Consider the following 19,906-nt stretch of genomic DNA (forward strand, 5'->3'; position numbering starts at 1 on the left):
TTGCTGTCACCATAGGTGCTTCTTTTTAGTGTTTCAGCTGTAGTCTGTGCATTAATGGGAAAGGATAAGGGTTACCCTCTTTGTCTCTAAAGAATATGAATGGCAAAGCTAAGATACTTTGTAAAGGAGGAGTGTAACTAGAAAGTGTTTAAAATCTCAGTGGTTACCATAGTTTCTCATTCAGCGACTAAGAAAAGTTTCTTGAATACAGAACAAAGCTCTCTGTGCATGTGTGTGTATGAACATTTAGAAGAAAGAATTCAGTATTTTGTGATGCTTGAAGATATTTTAAATGAAATGTTAATTAATATCAAATATTGTGATCGTTATTGATGTTTAAAATGTCTAGACTTAAAATTCTTCATTTGTCAATTAAACTTTGAACAAGTAACCGTATCCAAAGATATTTTTAAAACGTTTGCTGCAAAGTGAAAATATTTAAGTCAACAATCAGAAATAATGGTTCACGTTATCCATCAAGTTCTTGAGAAATAAAAGACCAAACCCCTCACACCCTATGTGTAGATGTGTAGATCAAGTTAATCAAGCTTGAAATAGTAATATCTAGGGATTTGTGAACAGTTCATATTACAGAACCTGAAACCTACCCTAAATCAGGGTGGGTGCGGTTTAATGTTGTATGTGCAAACTTCAGCCCAGGTTTGCAAATGGTTCAGGTGTATGTTATAAATGCAGCCAGCCCTTGCCCTCTCCATAATGGATCACTGCCTCCTCTAATCCAAAAGTATGTTCAGGGGAACAGGATTCACCCTCTACCCTCATGTAATAAGGTGGGGGAAACAGGAAACACATTCTTTAACAGCAGCTTAGCAAATGGGCACAGGAACAAAGATGTCCCATAATTCTTAGCATACTATCCAGGGAAGCTCTGGAGTTCCCTAGGAACAGCATGCTGGGGAAGAAAAGCCCTTCATACCTAGCATGTGATTGCTATGGAATCCCAGGGTTTCCCTAGCCAGAATGCCTACTCATTATGAGTTGTCTCTCACTGCCACTGTGCTCATTTATAGAACTACCATAGCATGAAAGTTCCCAGGTTCCTCTGTACTATATAATATAAAATTGCATGTGTATGTATTTTAGAAGGGATATAAATCCTTGTGATTCAAGCTACAAGCCAATAACAAACTGAGTGGGGGAAGGTGGGGGGTTGTTTAGGGAGAAACTCCACTGTTAGGCAGATTATTCCATAATTGCCCACTACAGGGGTTTCTTGCATCTTCCTCTGAAGCATCTGACGCTAGTCACTGTTAGACACACACACACACGCAGTGTTAGTAGGTAAATCACTGATCTGACCCAGCATGACATGGCAGTTCTTATATCAATTTCTAGCTACTGAGCTTTCTGCCAGTGGTATGAAAGATGGCAAACATCTGTCCCTACAGGAAATCTGCACATTACTTACAGCAAAAAGGAACAAACATATTTCTATTCATCTTAAAATAACTTTTTCCAAGGTGGTTGATTATTTTGATTGGTAGATTTTGATGGTGGATTTTTGTGGGGGACAGAACTTGTCTGGTTATCAGATTGCTAAAAGAAAAAGTAATTTAAAGGTTTTTTGTTTTATTGTTTTTCATTTTTTTTTCTATATCCAGCTCCTAGAGAGGAGCTGGAAATATTACTAGAACACTTGCATTTAATTTTTGAAATGAACACATTTTTTGAAAGACCTGTTAATTGGTAACATCATTTAGCTGGCATATGGCTAGCTAATAATCCAGGCTTAATTATCAAGTCTGGGAAAGAATACCCTCCTAACACGGAATTAAAGCAGTCATCATTGTTCTTTAATCAAGAATAAAGAATTTTATGAACCTAGAGTTTAGCAGACTGTTTTCAATCATGCTGTATGAATTTGAGTTCTTTTTAACACTGATCCACTGAGGAAAACAGATTTTTTTAATTGCCATCATTTGTGTTGATGCAGAAAAAAGATGGAGGAACAATACCTCTTTCGATATAATTGCACCTTAGTGAAGGTGATGCTGAAGACATAGCTTGCTTGATTCTCAAAGCATTAAAATCCCATAGATGTGGATAATGGGGCTGAAACGTTGCGTGACCCTTTGAAAATATCCCCGTCATTGTAACCACTATATAGTGTCCTTTGGTTGGATCTCCGCACTTTTGGCACTCCAGTGCACCTCATGTCTTGCCATCATCTAAGGACAGACATGGTCGATCAGCAGGACAGGTGGTGGGCACTACCTACATGCCCTCGGAATATTCAACAGTATTTAATAGTATGTCAGGGATTAAATGGTCATTGGTTTGTTGACAGGCAGCCACCCTGCAACAGGGCCTTACAAAATGGTTAATGCTGAACTACCAACTGGGAGTAATAAACTGAGAAGTGGTGGAGGGAAGTTGCAATAATTAAGAGCTAAATTATTCCCTTGAAGCAGTGTGCATGTACCAAAGGGCAATATTTGGCATATTGTTTGTCTTAAAAATTAAGGGTCATGGGTACTGTATTGCGATAGGGAGGGGAAAGTGTAGCATTAAGGGCCCACTCCTGCCAGATGCTGAGCATCTCCTCAGGGGTGCTGAGTGCCTCCACAGTAGTGGGCCCCAAAAGTGTTAGTAAATAGAGGGAAAGTGGGGAAGGATGTCACAGCTTTTTATTTCATTGGTAGAGCACAGTCAATTAACTAAACAATTGTTTATTCATCTTGTAACTCTTTGGCTCAGCACCCCTACTAATGGCATAATATCCCATAACATTTTGCTTAAAGTCACATTTTATAAGTGATCTATTTACTAACAGGATATTTTTGTGACTTGATTAGCATGAGACATAGAGTGCCCTTTTGAGCATGAATTTATTAACGAGCAACATAGTTTAGAATGTTTTTATCAAACTAGAAAGTTCAAATAAAGGACAAGCACAATTATATAAACAAAACATCTAGCAAGCTGCTTGTTTCTTTTTCCATTTCAGAGCTCATTTGTAATCCACACCATTTAGTAGCCGATACACTTGACAGAGCATCGACATTATTGGTAAAGTCACCTTGACCTTCAGGGCAGTCCCTACCCCATGGGTGTTTTAGGTATCTGGCTAATTTCCTTACGGCACCTGATGTATTTGTTTAAGTGGTAAAATTCACTGGCACCATGGCATTCTGTTAGCAGGTATGTCTCAGGGGAGATTTGCTCTACATAAAACCATATTCTGCCAAACCATGAGCTGCCATTTACAACTACACTCTGCTTCTTCTTTTTTTTTTTTTTTTTAAATAATGCTGTTATCTGAATGTACTTGGCATTTTTCCATGATGTTGGAAGTGTTTTAAAAGTGAAGGTACGCAAGGAATTCTGTTTACATTCCTGTACAGTATTTAGTCCAATTTAAAACTGGGCACCAATAGTATCTCAAATTTTCATTCATCAACTCAAAGGATAATCATTGCAGAGTATGTTGCAATTGTTGAGCTCAGAGTAAAGATGTGATAGTATGAGATCTAAAGGCACTTGCCTTGCTCAGAAAAGCCTTTTCCTTAGGGAAGGTGATGGTGCCTGTCTTCAGGAGGAGTGCCTGCCTTCACAGTGCCTGCCTTCAGGAGGAGTAAAACCAGAGCTAAGAATTTAGTTTGAGCTCACAAAACTTGGCAGCAGAAACTTATGGGTCTTTGCACCAGATTTTCTCTATAGTAAGTTCTGGAACTGTTTTCATAAAAGGACATTTATGTAACAAGGTTAGAAGCTGACCAATTATACACGCACTAGGGACTACATGTTTTGTCAGATGAATGGTTTGGTCATCGCTTTTAATAGGAGTGAAAGCATAAGTGAACACTACATCAAATTACTGTAGCTAGTAATTGAATAATAGATTTCTAGAGAGGTGTCTGCTCAATAAATAGCTTTATTACAGTTGTCTGTGTTTCAAGGTGGGGTTTTTTTTTATTATTATTTGCAGTTTTACCCAAGTAATGACATTTTTGTGGGTCTCTGTTGCAAGCAGAGTATCTATCAAAGGATGATTCAGATCCACAGCAGGGAATTGCGCTTGTTTTTCCAGCGGTTCACTACAGCTTGGAAATAACCAAAATATTAACATTTGGTTCCCTTTCTGAGCTTTCTACCAAATAATCTGGGACTGCAGCTTTATTTGCAGGAGAAGCAGAGGCTGCAACCCTGGACCCCCCAGGGGAAATAAATTTTAAGAAAATTGTGACACTACATAAACAGAAAAGTATGCAAAACCCCTGCCTGAAATCTTCTGCTCCTTAAATTGCATATGTTAATGGCTGACTGCATCAGAATAAGCAGAGAGGGAAGGAGGGGAGAGGCAATATTTTTAATTAGGCTATAGGATAAAAATACAGTAGGGATTCAGGGAAAGTTATTATATACACTTCATTATTATGTATACACTGAGAGGTGCCATCTTTTTCTAAATCAGTATTTCAGTCTAGGTGTCTCTCTATCTGAATAATGCCATCTGAAATTTTGCATGATACGTTAAAGGCCTGGACCCTGCATCATTGCAATGATTTTCAGTTTTGCCTTTCACTTCAGTACAAATTAGATCTGGTCCCTAAGACACTGATTTTCAGAGGTGTTGAGCAAAACTCCTGTGAACTCAGTGTGAACTGCAGGTGCTGAGCACCCTGAGAATGCAGGCCTAATTGTCTTGCATAACAGTTTACTGGATGCAAACTTTTGTACATTTTAAATGCTGATGTGCTGTATTGTCACAAAAGGGTGTTAGATATTTAATTAACACACAGAATGCTACTTGATCAGCAAATATCTCAGCAGTTCTTTTTAAATAAAGTTAGTATTAAAACTTGTCATGTTTTAATTAGAACAACTTTACCTTGCCAACATTACTTTACACTCTTCATGAGAAAAGCAAATCCATGTTTTTACTAATGGCATTAGAGTTCTGATTAAAATTTCTGAGACTGGGAACTTCAGAGTTAACTTTAGCTCAGCTCAATTTGTCTGGTTATTATAAGAAATACTCATCACTGTGTTTCATCCTTTACTTACTGGGTATGCTGCTCCATCGCTAAAGGTAAGTCTGAACATGCTTAGTTTGCAGATCAGAACCCGAGAGCTTATATGAGGTTTGTTTCTGTTTAATCTACTTTGCTTTTTTACTAGTAATATTTTAATTAAAAAGCATAATCTCAAACTGAAACAATCCTAAAGAAAACAATGCTTCCAGGTAGCACCTTTTCAATTCATACTGTGATATTTGGAGGATACTTCAGAGCTGTATTTGTTTGCCTGAGCACAGTGCACTTAGTCACACTTACTGTACTTTTAAAAAAAAACTACAGATTCTTTACCTGCTCTTCTGTATTGCTATAGAGAAATCTTATCCCTTATGCACTGTAGGGACTTCAGAGATGTTTTGGCCCTCCATAGTGTCAAAAGATGATATCCTAGTATTAATTAAGAGTTGTTATAAAGTATCATATCGGTGGATAAAATAGATTGAGAATGGGCTAAAAATCTGCTTATAAAATCTTTGTATTAGGCCCCTCTGCAACCATTGAGGTGAATCAAGTTGATCCAAAGTATCATGGAGCATGTATTAGGAAAAAGTTATTGTGCTTGCACAACTAATGGTTTTCAGACATGATTGAGATTTTTTAGCAGTACCAGCAAGGATTTGTTTCACACCATGAACAAATGGCGTTGGAAAGGTAATTATATTATCATAAACTAAGCTACTTTTTTTAGTTAGTGAACAGACAATTCTATTTTGTTGTTGTCCTCAAACTAAAAAAAAAAAAAAAAAAAAAAAATGATGTCCAAGATACAAAATCCTGAAACTGGGGGATTATAACTGACCATCTGAAATAACTAGAGCTATAGCAGTACAAGAGTTCTGCTATATACATTTTCATTTTATTTTGTCTCTTACCCCACCTCCAGTGCCACCTATTATCAGTAACCTCAGTATATCTGCAGTGAAAAGCTCATTATGGTAGTTTCCAGTGAAAACCAGCTTACTTTCAATAACTCCCAAACTCCAGACATTTTTTCAGATTTTCAGCCAAATGAATGATTTAGTAGAACATATATACTATCTATACATGCACAGCACCTGGGGAGTTTATAGATGATTTTTTTCCAGTGAAATGTGGATCCCTAAAAGGTTCTGTCTTGACAGTCACCTGTCCCTTAAGAAACTACAACCTGCAGATTTCTATGGCTTTGAGTGGAAAGCATTTTCCATTCATAGGGAGGGTGAAAGAAGATCAAAAGCACTTTAAATAGAAAAATCATGAAAACTAGGTCTACCCTGTCTGTTTAAAGAAAGTGGAAACTTTATGGGCTTCTCTGGTTTTCTTCTCCCACAAGAGCTGACACTAGAGAAGGCATTAGGCCTACTGTTCATTTCTTGGAATCTCACTGCTTTTCTTCTGTTGACCAGCTGTGATGCTAATCCGGTCTCATCCCTGGAAAATAATAAGCTACTGGTACATCAGGCAACTAACCAGACAAGGATTCAAGTTTAAAGTGACTCACTTTCTGTTCTGTCGATATGATAGTAAAGTGTCATTTTGTTTTTTTATTATGATAATCAACATGATTCACCTTCAGATAATAAATTCAAAGAATTAATTACTTCCACATAGATGCAGGCATTCTTTATAAGAGTACACAACTGTGAATAGACATCAGTAACAGGTCAGATACTGTACATATCATGCTCTGTGTCTCATACTGTATACCAAGTGATGGACTAGTCTACATTTTATATATGTATTTATATATAAAATTTTTGCTTAGATTTCACACTCATGTATTTTGTGTGTGTGTGTGTGTGTGAGAGAGAGAGAACATTTCATCGGGAGGTTATGTTCAAGAATTTTCTAAGCCTACTCAAAAACATTCCTGTTAATCACTTTTTTTCAAACAAATGCCAACTGCCTGCCTGGCAGAGCAAACTTTGGAGTACACGTGGTGCTTACATGAGAAATGGTAAAATAAACAACACAGAGAAGGTAACACTAATTAACCTCATGGAACCCTGGTTTTCATTCAATATCGTATACTGTTAAGTCGCAGTGTTTCAGAGGGCAGCCATGAAATTTTGCTGGAGCTTAACCAGTTCTGATTAATGTCATGTGCTCTTTCTCCAGTTCATTTTGCATAGGTTTTTAACTTTGCAGGGGATGGCAAAGCTTCAGACTGCCATGTGCATAAATGCCAAATAGCAAAGAAAATACCAAAGGTTAATCATAGCTCCCTAGTAAGGGGATTCTTTGTTCAGTTAAAAAGGTTGTTCTCTGAGTATTTTTTTCTCAGATACATTTTACTCTGTGTTTTTGAGAATCAGATGTGACTCATAACCAAGTTACAGTATAAGCATCACTGCTAATGTCTGCTTGGGCCCAAACTCGTGGTAGAATCTGGCAGTATTAAGCACTGGCACGTTATATCTTTGCCCAGAACAAATCCCTCTAAAAGGTTGTCAAGGTTCCTCCCCCACTCTGAACTCTAGGGTACAGATGTGGGGACCTGCATGAAAACCTCCTAAGCTTACTTTTACCAGCTTAGGTTAAAACTTCCCCAAGGTACAAATTAATTTTATCTTTTGTACTTGGAATAACCACTGCCACCACCAAACTCTAACTAGGTTTACTGGGAAACGTCGTTTGGACACGTCTTTCCCCCCAAAATCCTCCCAACCCTTGCACCCCACTTCCTGGGAAAGGTTTGGTAAAAATCCTCACCAATTTGCATAGGTGACCACAGACCCAAACCCTTGGATCTGAGAACAATGAAAAAGCATTCAGTTTTCTTACAAGAAGACTTTTAATAGAAATAGAAGTAAATAGGAGTAAAGGAATCACCCCTGTAAAATCAGGATGGTAGGTACCTTACAGGGTAATTAGATTCAAAACATAGAGAATCCCTCTAGGCAAAACCTTAAGTTACAAAAAAGACACACAGACAGAAATAGTCATTCTATTCAGCACAATTCTTTTCTCAGCCATTTAAAGAAATCATAATCTAACACATACATAGCTAGATTACTTACTAAAGTTCTAAGACTCCATTCCTGTTCTATCCCCGGCAAAGCAGCATATAGACAGAGACACAGACTCTTTGTTTCTCTCCCTCCTCCCAGCTTTTGAAAGTATCTTGTCTCCTCATTGGTCATTTTGGTCAGGTGCCAGCGAGGTTACCTTTAGCTTCTTAACCCTTTACAGGTGAGAGGATTTTTCCTCTGGGCAGGAGGGATTTTAAAGCGGTTTACCCTTCCCTTTATATTTATGACAAAGGTCGATAAAGATATTTCCTATTTATGTAGAACATTGCAGCCAAAATATAGGGAAAATTATAGTCTCATTTCTTAAAGCAAAATGCATAGGACCAGAGTGTGAGCAACCACAGAGGGGTGAGAAAGCAATTTTTGCCCATTGTGTGACTCTTCAAGACTTTGCATAACAGCAACCTCTGGGGTGTCTTCTACATCTCTATGGGGTGGTGGGGAGAGTAGGGGAAAAGCAACAGGATCGTGACCCGGAGCCCTTTACATCAGCTTGTACAGGTAGAGCTGGCTTCGTGGGAGAAGTGTTGTACACAGCCACATTGGAAAACCTGTTAAAATGGTCAAATTAAACATGACACAGTTAGGACTGTCTCGGTTCTATCCTGGAATCCCAGTATGTACGTTTATTGGCCCTAGATTAACACTCATTGCCTTGTCTCACTTGACCTTGGAAATCTAACATAGTTTTTTTTTTAGATATCATGAGCCAGATCCTCAGCCCAGGTTAAACTTCACTGTGCATTGCCAAAGGGCTGCCTGTAAATGACTCTAAGCTATGCCAAAGACTAGACAGACTCATGTTTGGCCATAGGATCAATGCAACCACCTTCCCTCTGCCCTTTCCCCAGATCATGCACTGAGCATAGCCCAGCTGGACCTGGGGATCTGCTCCCTGTTCAGTTATCTGAATTGTTATTTTTGTAATACAGCTTGGATTCAGATTAATAACAACACCCTGTGAAGCTGACACAGAGTATTGTTACTATTTACTGAGCGCCAACAGTCTGCTTAGCGCTGTACAAACATAAAGGAAAAACTAGCACATTCCAGGAGCTCAAAGACTAAGGCGGAGATTATCAAAGTCATCTGGGTGAAGCTGGTGGCCGCTTGGTATCCGAATCCCCTAGGTGGCGTTGAAGAACTCAGCCTACCTCAGTGACAGGTCAGACGCTGTACATATCATGCTCTGCGTCTCAGACTGTATATCAAGCGATGGACTAGTCTAGATGTGGCAAAGGTGGTGATGAGGAATCAGCATAGGAAGGCTTTAGAGGAAAAGTGTGTTTCAAGGAGGGATTTGAATACAGAGTGGGAGGTCATTTAGTGTGTGAGGAGTAGCAGGCTGGGCCAAGTGTAAGATGTAGCGGGGGGGGAAAAGGAGCAAAGACAAGAGTTGGAGGAGGTTGTGAACTGCGCATTAAGGATGGGTTGGAAAAACACAGGGAGCAGGATGAAATGAAAAGCCGGAATTTTATGCACAGGCATGGGTTTGTTGTTACAGAGTTGCTCATGAATGCTGGGCTGCTGGTCCAGATAGAACACAGTGGGCCTTTCGTGGGAATGGATCATATCCATCCTAATTGAATTGGCCTCATTAGCACTAACGCCCCCACTTGGTAAGGCAACTCCCATCTCTTCATGTGCTGTGTATTTATACCTGCTTACTGTATTTTTCACTCCCTGCATCTGATGAAGTGGGTTATAGCTCATGAAAGCTTATGCCCACATAAATTTGTTAGCCTCTAAGGTGCCACAAGGACTCCTCGTTGTTTTTGCTGCAGAAACTGTTCTGCAAAGATCTGTATTCTGTACTGCCTTGCATCTACTGGGGCCCTTCGCAGCTGTGCAAAGTGTGCAGTGCAATGTGGGTGCAAAGTCCTGCCATTGGGTAGCATTTCATTCTTCCTATCAGGTGTAAATGGCTGCACCAGGAATGAAGAATCTGCCCCCAGGGAGTGCAGAGCCCCATGTGCATCATGGAGCCAAGTTCTGCAGCGCCCCACTTCACAAGGGAAGACAGTGGGCAGTAAGGCTGAAAACTGTAAGGGCGTACAGGCTGGAAGCGCCACCTAAGGCAGGGGGCATGTACTTCAACATTTGAGGACTTTAATGAAAGCTGCCCTGACATTTTAATAAAAGAAATGCATGAGATACAACAAGAATTTAGTCAGGAAGAGGGTGGGAAAGCTCAGTTCTCCAAAGCTCATGGTCTTGCAAAATGCCTCCAAATAATGCTGTGACATCCCCCACCCCTTTCAAGCACTTACAGAAGATGATTCATTCAACGTTATTGTTCAAGTTCATCTTTCTATAATATGTATATAATTTTTACATATATTTTCTTACAGAGTAATACTGTGCTTTGCTTATAGCCTTCAATAGGCTACCTAGTATTCTTGATCAATGGTTGCACTCCCATGGATGTCAATCACAGCTGCCCACACACACCTTGAGCTGTATTTCGCCTGAAGTCTAAGTCATTATGACACAAATGTCAAACTGTCTGACATCAGAAACAAAGGAGATAAAACTCAAGTGTCTTGGAAATTCATCTTCTTGTAAAGGTTCTTAAAATAAAACCATGATTTGCTAAGTGCAAAGAATAATTATTTCAAAAACTGCTATTTTTAATGCCACAGAGTTAAGTGTGATTTTTGACAAATTTCAGCAAGACAAAGCTGTAATCTCAACAGATGCCATTCAATGTATACTGTATTTTGTCAAATCCTATTTTGTGCTGTAAATATGGCCCTTAACTAGATTCCGCAGTCCTGAGAGCTGTCATTACACAGGGACTGTGGAGTGGATGCTTGCATGCATTAGTGTTGCAAGGTACTGTGGGGGAATAATAGCCATTTAAAGCCAGGGACTGGAAAGTCCCACATTGATATTGTTTCACATTTTAAAGAATTATATCCACTTCTCTGGATGTTAGGAATGCATATTTATTTTGTCGAATAATTGATTGGGATTTTATGCTGTAATTTATGGTGTCATTATATGATGCATGTCGCCTAATTGTTATAGGAAATGTGGCAGAGCATCTGGCCTGGAAGGCTAGCCCCCGGCCCCTCCCCTGCAGGCTCAGCTCACTGCACCGCTGGCGCAATGCTCTGGGGGGGTGGGGTTGTGAGCTCCTGGGACGGTGCAGCTGCAGAGCCCGGCCCGACCCGGTGCTCTGTGCTGCACGGTGGCATGGCTGGCTCCAGCCGGGCGGTGCAGCTGTAGCACCGCCAGCCACCCGTGCTCCAGGCAGCGTGGTAAGGGGGCAGGGAGCAGGGGGATTGGATAGAGGGCAGCGGAGTTTGGGAGGGGTGTTCAAGGGGCGGGGGTTTGGATAGGGGTTGGGGCGGTCAGAGACAGGGAACGGGGGTTGAATGGGGGCAGGAGTCCCAGGGGGGCAGTCAGGAATGAGAGGAGGGGTTGGATGGGGTGGCGGGGGGAAGTCGGGGTGGGGGTTCTGGGGTCGGTCAGGGGACAGGGAGAAGGGGTGGTTGGATGGGGCAGGGGTCCGGGGGGAGGCAGTCAGGAATGAGAGGAGGGATTGGATGGGGTCCTAGGGGGGCCATCAGGGGTGGGGGTTCTGGGGGTGGTTGGGGACAGGGAGCGGGGGGGTGGATGGGGCAGCGGTCCCGGGGGGGCTGTCAGGGAATGGAGGGGTTGGATGGGGCAGGAGTCCCGAGAGGGGACGAGAAGAGGGAGGGAATAAGGGGCAGGGGCCGGGCCATGCCTGGCTGTTTGGGGAGGCACAGCCTCCCCTAACCAGCCCTCCATATAATTTCCAAAACCCGATGCGCCCTCAGGCCAAAAAGTTTGCCTGTTGGTTTAGCAGCTACTTCCCTAAACATCAGAACTTCTGTTATTTCTCCATTGGATGACACCATAACATGGCAAGCCTTTGTAGTTTCTGTTTCAGATTTTAGCCTGACATTATTGCTTAGGACACCCAGCTCCATATTCTGGACTAAAGACTGTGCTGTGCTGAGTTTGGGCTCAGAATAGTTGAGAAGGAAAGGGAGTGGAAAGGAGCCACCTTTATGCTTCCCTAATTTTTGGCCATCTGAAATGACTTTTGAAGTAATTTAGAGCAGCCTAAAGGCTGCTGTATATTGCACTGACTGCTTTGCTGAATCAGCACCTTAGTTCAGAACCATGAAGGAAACATTTGTATATGGACTCACACGTGTGTGCAGCTGATTTCATTTATGGCTTGGTCTCCTAAATAGAATATAAGATATGGCACAACATTTTGTGACAATCCAATATTAGTATTAGACACTCCAGGTACAGTGTACATATAGATATATACAGGAACAGATGCATCCGATGAAGTGAGCTGTAGCTCACGAAAGCTTATGCTCAAATAAATTTGTTAGTCTCTAAGGTGCCACAAGTACTCCTGTTCTTTTTGCGAATACAGACTAACACGGCTGCTACTCTGAAACCTGTCAGATACTTCAGTGCTGCTCATGGTATAAAGTTGTAGTCAGACATATAGGAGTGTTGGAAATCGTATTGCTTGTGTAATTTAAAACTGTGCTAGACTAAACACTCTGGGGTATACTAGGAAACAGTCTCGCATTGTCAGGAGGCATTCTCCTATTTTCTTCTACGATTCATTACCCTTTTTGTTTCATCTCCACCTCTCATCCTGCTTGAGAAACTGTTTTTATCTCCTTTTTTTACTATGGTTAAAATTTTCAAACACCCCTACATGATTTAGGTTCCTAAGTCCCATTTTCAAAAGTGACTTTGACACTAAGAAGCTCAAGTCTTATTGAAAGTCAATAATCTGAAACAGATAATAAATAAAAACGAGTAAAAAGAAAGGTAAAGAACATTTTATTTTCTGTTCCTTCCTATCTTCCTGGAGTGAATGTGGCAAAAAAGAGGAGAAATAGATCATACAGAAAGTAACTTCAGACAATACTTAGTATCAAAATAGATGTTGCAGATTGAGCATGATCTTGTATTTCCTGTATGTGTTAAACATCCATGGAAATCAATACAAAAAATGTTGGATCAAATCACTAGAAAATTGCAAATGTTATTGTTTTGATCTGTGAAACAATTTTTCTTGTAAAGGACCACATTATGCCATTTATTGTTTTCTTTTATGCTGTATTATGCCTTCAAAGCAATAGGGAGTTATGCTTAAAAAATCAATGGTATGATATGGCCCAGTGAATTTAGAACAGGAGGAAACATGAATCTGTGAATCCCCTTTCCTATAGAAAGTTCTAAAAAGGCTGCACCTACATTCTGTGTCCTTTGTTTTCAAATGTGTCTACTTCTTTTAATCCAATAGAGCACCGAACAAATCACTACATTGTGTCAGAATTTTCCTGAAGTCCAGGCAAACGGCATGGAAGGACAAAAGGACAGCCAAGATCCACCCCTGAGACCACTGGGACGAGCCCTGTCTGATGCAGATAGGTTGAGAAAGGTCATCCAAGAACTTGTGGACACTGAGAAATCGTATGTCAAGGTAATAGGAAAAAACCTCCTGTTTAGCTATATGCTTCCTATTGAGCTCTACAATGGTTTGCATACTATACTTGTACATTTTCAGGCTTATCTGTGTATGAGCTGACCACTAAAAGGGCCTGAGCTTACTCACATGATCATTCACATCACCTTCAATGGACTTACCTTTTGTGAGTAAAGGCTGCAGGTCCAGGCCCTAAGATTTCAGATCCTTGGGCAATTTGAGATGTATTCCTATATCCAGGGGAGTGGAAATTCATGGGCAGAGGGCATCTGCAATATCTGAGGATTGAGATCATCCTGTCAGGTCATCCAGTGGATTTTTCCATACTTCTCCAGAATTTAAGCTTTCATATATTTTTAAAGATTAGCTCTTCTGATTACAAAGAATGTCTTTAACCATGGAAACTAATGCACTGGTCAATAATTGGCAATTATTTTTGAGTCCGCAGCCAGGGAGACTAAAACACATAATGCACAATTTCAGCTGTTTCTAGTAATAATAATTTGTTCAATTAGTAAATAAGGCCATACTTTTTTTGAATGCCTGGCTCTTTAATTAGACCCAAGCTAATTAAGTCTGAATTCCAAAAGCAGAAACTTCAATTAAAAGTCTTATGTGAAGCTTGTGTTTGTTAACTTTCATCAAGGAAGAAGCCTGTTCACAATCCGAAGTACTGCCAACCCAACACTTGATCTCAAAATATATGCTATTAGGTATAGGTATTTGCTGGAATCAACATGCATGTGGAAGTCTAGGAGGGAAGGTTCCCAATGTATTTGCTTTAGAAATCTCAATTATCTCCAGCTATTCTTCCTCGAGCAAACTAGGTATATCTACATAAAATGGATCCCTGAAGAAGTCCAGCTGCTCTCTCTTGTATAGAGACCACTTTAATCAAGATTTCAGAGTAGCAGCCATGTTAGTCTGTATCCACAAAAAGAAAAGGAGTACTTGTGGCACCTTAGAGACTAACAAATTTATTTGAGCATAAGCTTTCGTGAGCTACAGCTACAGTTCACAAAAGCTTATGCTCAAATAAATGTGTTAGTCTCTAAGGTGCCACAAGTACTCCTTTTCACTTTAATCAAGAGTCAGATTGTGCCCTTAGATATTTGGATGCATCCACTTATGATACAAAGCAAGCATTGTACCTACTTGGACATGGGAACTTGACCTAAACTATGTGCAGGCATTTGGTAATCAGATAGTTTCATCTTGATCCCCCAAAATTCAAATAGCTTCAAGGACGACAATTCAGATTCTTTTTATCTTGTGGTTTAATATGGAGGTCATTGAGGTGTGTTGTAATAGCTGCCAAACATCCCAGATCAGGCAAGTCATAACATTTTGGTGCAGGGCTCTCAAGAAGACACACATTCTGCCCTCTCTGTAAGAAATTCTGCCACTTCTTTTCTCAGGGTCACAAAGCCCTACTGCATTGACCCACGAGGCAGCCATCACACTTTGATATGACATAATAAGTCTTCCAAAACAGCTTCAAGTCTGTGAAGAAATGACTGGAAAAGCCCTTTAATCATGTTGCCCTGAAAAAATAACAAAGCACCTTAATGTGTAATAAGATTTAAAAACACTACACATCATTTTGATTGTTAATACTAGTGTTTAATGGACTTGTTACTGCTATTGTTCACCCAACCTGCATGCTTATGAACCTTGATGTTGTTCATGTATTTCAATATTTATGTTCTTCATAAAACCATCTTCTGTGATATTTGTATACCTCTCTGCACTAAAACATCATTTCTTTGTTACACTGTGCAGTTTGGGGCTATAAGACTGATAAAGCTTCAGTGTTAGGTTCTGATTAGTTTGCGTCTAAACTAAAAATAGTTTTTAGTGTTGCAAAAAAGTGAATTGTTTCTCAGTTTTCTTCTTGAACGTGATTTTTATACACAGCTTTCAAATGCAGTACGGTTTTGAATTGTTATATAAAGCTGAGCAAATTCTTTGTTTCTTGCAGGATTTGAGCTGCCTTTTTGGGTTATACTTGGAACCCCTTCAAAATGAGACCTTCCTTACCCAAGATGAGGTGAGGCAATGGTTAAAAAAGATGTTTTCTTCGTTCTTTTTTATACTTTCTAAAATCACTTGACACTTGGGCGAACATGACGGAGAAAGCAAACAACAAACATACCAATAGAGCATACACTATTGTGTTTTTCTATTTAGCACATTAGTTACATCTTTTGTAATGGTAATTGTTCTCCTGACTAAAACATTTCTAAAAAATACTTTGGTATTTTTTAGCCACTTTTTCTTTGTGGAGTCAATGCCAACATTATTAAGAAAACAAAAAATCATTGACCTGTGGCATCCCTTTGTTTATAGCTCCTCTTTAGTGGATTGTCTCCTCATGGCATCCAGTAAAGTTGGACACTTCATGTCTGTCGTGTCTGATTTTCACACAGATGGAGTCGTTGTTTGGCAGTCTGCCAGAAATGTTGAATTTCCAGAAGGTGTTTTTGGAGACCCTGGAAGATGGAATTTCTTCCTCCTCAGATTTTAACACACTGGAAACCCCATCCCAGTTCCGGGTAAACATGTGGTCTTTTAACAAATTGTAATGTGTCTGGAAGTTTGTGGAGAGTTCTGGTATTTAGGTTTATTTTCTCTCTCTCTTCTCTTTCTCTCCATATAGCAGGGTTTTTTTTGTTTTAAAAGCTTTGCTTTTTATTGCAAATACATATTTGAGCACTGACTGAATTCAGAAATGAAAGATAAAGGCCTACTTTGCATTTTAGTTCTTCTCTTTTCCATGGTGCATGATGTGCCATTGGAAACAAGTACAGATTTAGATGTTCAGTATTCTATAAACACATAATGCTTAAAGGTGCTGTGTTCTCTTATAGCAAGATCATTATCGCTTGGCCAAATTCTGCCCTGCATTATGCCCCCTGCAATCCATTGAAGTGATGGTGCCTAATTCACCGGCTACATGATACAAATAACCCCAACTGTAGTCAATGGGAGTTCTCTCACATCCAGGGCCCAGGGAGAGTAAGTGAAGGCAGAATATGGCCCACTGTATGGTTCTTCAGTATGCCTTAGTAGCACCACTCACTCACCACCCACAAGAGGTGGCTCCTGTCCCGTGACTGCTGTGTTATGGAAGTAGGGGACAGTTCTGCTGTGTCTCCCAGATACGCATTGACTTTTACTAAAGAAATTTTGGGTAAAAAGGCTATTTTTAAAATTTTGTTACTTTTTTTGGTTTGTCCCCTTCCCACCTCTTTTAATGGCTCCTACTTTTTTACTCTGTCATTCTGTGGATTGCTTTCTAATAAGATCTCTCTCCTGCCCTGGTAGTCCCCAGGACTCGCAGCCCTTCCCAAGCTTACCTTCATCCAAAAAAAGAAACACAAAGGCACCCAGGAATTACCACCTTTTGGAAAAAAATGTTAACAGGCTTGAAAATCATCAGAATTTTTTTTTATACCTTCTTCTGTCATCAGCCCCTACTTTCTTTTCACCCATACAGTCACCCATATTCTTCCCAACACCATAAGCTCCGTCACATGGTTGCCCAACCTTCTCCCTATCCCATTGCAGCCATGTAGTAGGATAAAACTATATAATGTAGTCATTGAAGGGTAAACTAAGTGTATTCAACAGCATGACCAGTTATTAAACCTTGTGCAAGAAGCAATGTTGTCAGTGTAAAGTAAACTTCCCAATACCTTTCCAATGGGGTAAACAGGGTTTTTGAAGAGCAAATGATTGCATGTGTTTGCATATGCAAGTACAGGAATGGAATCCCATTGTGTCTGTGTGAAGCTCTATTTATAAAATGGCTGTTGTTAAGCAGCAGACACAGCAAAACCAATTTATTTTCGCAGACTCATGCTGCAACATGACGCTGTTGGCAGAGAAGGGAATCAAAGATGAAGTAATTGGTGTAGCTGACCCACACATACTTGGGGCAGGGCGAGTGGAGGAGTACAGGGAATTATTTTTATATGTGCAGGAAAACTGCATCTTCACACTTTTCAATTGACAGGCTCATGCTAGCTGTGATATTCTTTGTGTAGAAGACAGGAGGTATGGAGATGTAATGAGTAATGCAGAAACACTAGAATTTTATTATAACTACTGATTTGTTTTTTCTTGGATTGCTCTATGAAGTGGCACTAATTACAGTATTAATCTTTAGCTTGTATGCATTTCATTAGCTTATTTCCCAAAGATACATAATAAATAGGGAAAGCTCAATTTTTTTAAGAAGTTCTTAATTTTTATTTTTTAAAAAGTGAATTCAATGTTCATGAAACATGTCATTTTGATAGCACCGGAGACTGAAGTTCTCTATCTTGGACACCGCTGGTCACCTGATGCACCTTTAATCCTGACCTGGAGGGACGAATGAGGAGAGAGTCAGTGCCCAAACCCTTGCAATGCTTGGTCTCATTGCTGAGGCTGAGACTGACTGCCAGACGAAGTGGTTGTTTTGGTGATGTCCACAGAGAACTGGCTGAAACCATCCAATCATTTACCGTAGGCCACTGAATAATTGTCAAATGGGAACAACTTTTACCTACAAACCTGGATTGGATTTGAATATATAACCTAAAGCCAAAAGGCTCCATATTCTACTAGAACCCTCTCACTTATACAGCCATACGTCGAGAGGGTACGCTTGCTTTTCAAACACCTACCTTTTGGAAAAATCCATTTCAACCACCTTTTTCAGTTGTAAACTGAGCATATTTATAGGAACGCCTTTGAAACAAAACAAATACAGAATCTAGCAAGACTATCTGGCTTTTCAGAGTGGAGCCACACTTTAATGTTCTGGGATGCAGTGATTCCAGTTGTTAGGTTTATGGTTATATCTAGAGAATATATCCTTGCCAGCATGGTTCAGAACAGAAGCTGCCTTAGCTTGGAAATGGGGCCACAACATAAACTATTTAAATCATTGCAGAGCCTTAATTAAGATTTTAATAAATAAATATGTTGATTATCTTGGTTTCAGAAACTGCTGTTTTCACTCGGTGGTTCTTTCCTGTATTATGCTGACCACTTCAAACTGTACAGTGGGTTCTGTGCAAACCACATAAAAGTTCAGAAAGTCCTTGAGCGAGGTAATTAATTTTTTTGATTGATATAATTCATTTGCATGACTTTAACTTCAAATAAATCACTATAACTAGTTTTATCAATTTGAGGTTTGTGCCCCAGGAGAATCCTAATATTAAAAAAGGAGAAGTGGGAGGTCATTTTACATGAATATCTGTGATCTGTCCTTGTGCTGAAATGTAATCATGATCTGAGAAAATAATAGGAGAAGTTTTCTTTTGTAACACCGCCAGAGTAGCTTGAATAGCAACAGAAGCTCTTTCCATAAGGCTGTGCTATCTACAGATTCAGTTCACACTTAAAAAAACAGCAGCTTTGAGATCTATTTTTGGGTGTATGTGTGTGCGCAACATATGAGGGTTTGTGTCAGTCAAAGCTGCAGAGAACTAAGTGTACATTGAGATGGAAGTGATAAATTAGTTCTTTCACACTGAGTCTTGTTGTTTGGTTGTTTTGGAGCAGGCCAAGTTTATGGTACATTGAGAGAGTTATGCCCAGGAGATGCTCACTCAGCAACTGTCAGTTCTGTAACGTTACTTGTAATTATTATGCTATTAAAACCCACGATTAATTATTCATTTTCTGCATTAAGCAGTGTTTGAAGTGCATATGAAAAGTGCCTTTATAAAAAAAAAAAAAAATGGAAACATTGTGTTCTTCTGTTCTCCAATTAGCTTCTATGACTTCTACATTGAACTGACCAGGTTTCCTTTCTACATTTAGCCAAAACAGATAAAGCTTTTAAGGCCTTTCTGGATGCACGGAACCCCACGAAACAGCATTCTTCTACGCTGGAGTCGTACCTCATCAAGCCTGTTCAGAGAGTGCTGAAGTACCCCTTGCTCCTGAAGGAACTGGTGTCCCTGACAGATAATGAGAGTGAGGAGCATTATCATCTGACAGGTCTCGATCTTCATTCTTCTATGGAGACTAAAGGGAGTTTCAGTTTAGTTTCAAGCCTTATCAAAATGGTACAACTGTTACACACCAGCAGAATTTCTGTTATTGGAAAGTCGTCTCAAATCTTAGAGAGAATAATACTTACTTTCCTTTCTCTCCTTCAAAAAAAAAAAAAGTGATTAAGAGCAAGCTGCTTTCCGTTGTTTCCCGGAAAAATCCTACTAGATGTTGGAGTGTATGGATGTCTTTGAAAAAATGGGTATGGCCAAGAGCTGCCATGATGGTTGGGACCAAGCTTCCCACTCTGTATTATTCTTGGAACACAATCAAGACAACTCAGTGTGCTTGCTTTTTTTTTTTTTTTT

General features: G+C 39.8%; 1 protein-coding gene across 10 annotated transcripts in view; it reads left to right on the top strand.

Moving 5' to 3' along the window:
* The window catches only part of TIAM2 (TIAM Rac1 associated GEF 2), a 218,690-nt gene that overhangs the window by 183,153 nt on the left and 15,631 nt on the right, over positions 1–19,906 (top strand). For 9 of the 10 annotated variants that reach the window (XM_043543178.1, XM_037895028.2, XM_043543180.1 and 6 more), the window contains 5 exons: positions 13,362–13,541; positions 15,526–15,594; positions 15,974–16,099; positions 18,538–18,646; positions 19,365–19,544. In XM_043543178.1, the coding sequence (XP_043399113.1) occupies positions 13,362–13,541; positions 15,526–15,594; positions 15,974–16,099; positions 18,538–18,646; positions 19,365–19,544 (664 nt within the window). Of the gene's footprint in view, positions 1–6,393; positions 6,511–13,361; positions 13,542–15,525; positions 15,595–15,973; positions 16,100–18,537; positions 18,647–19,364; positions 19,545–19,906 lie in introns of those variants that run through there. The other variant, XM_043543184.1, reaches the window with a different exon arrangement.

This window comes from Chelonia mydas, chromosome 3 (genome assembly GCF_015237465.2).
Source record: "Chelonia mydas isolate rCheMyd1 chromosome 3, rCheMyd1.pri.v2, whole genome shotgun sequence".
Classification (NCBI taxonomy): Eukaryota; Metazoa; Chordata; order Testudines; family Cheloniidae; genus Chelonia; species Chelonia mydas.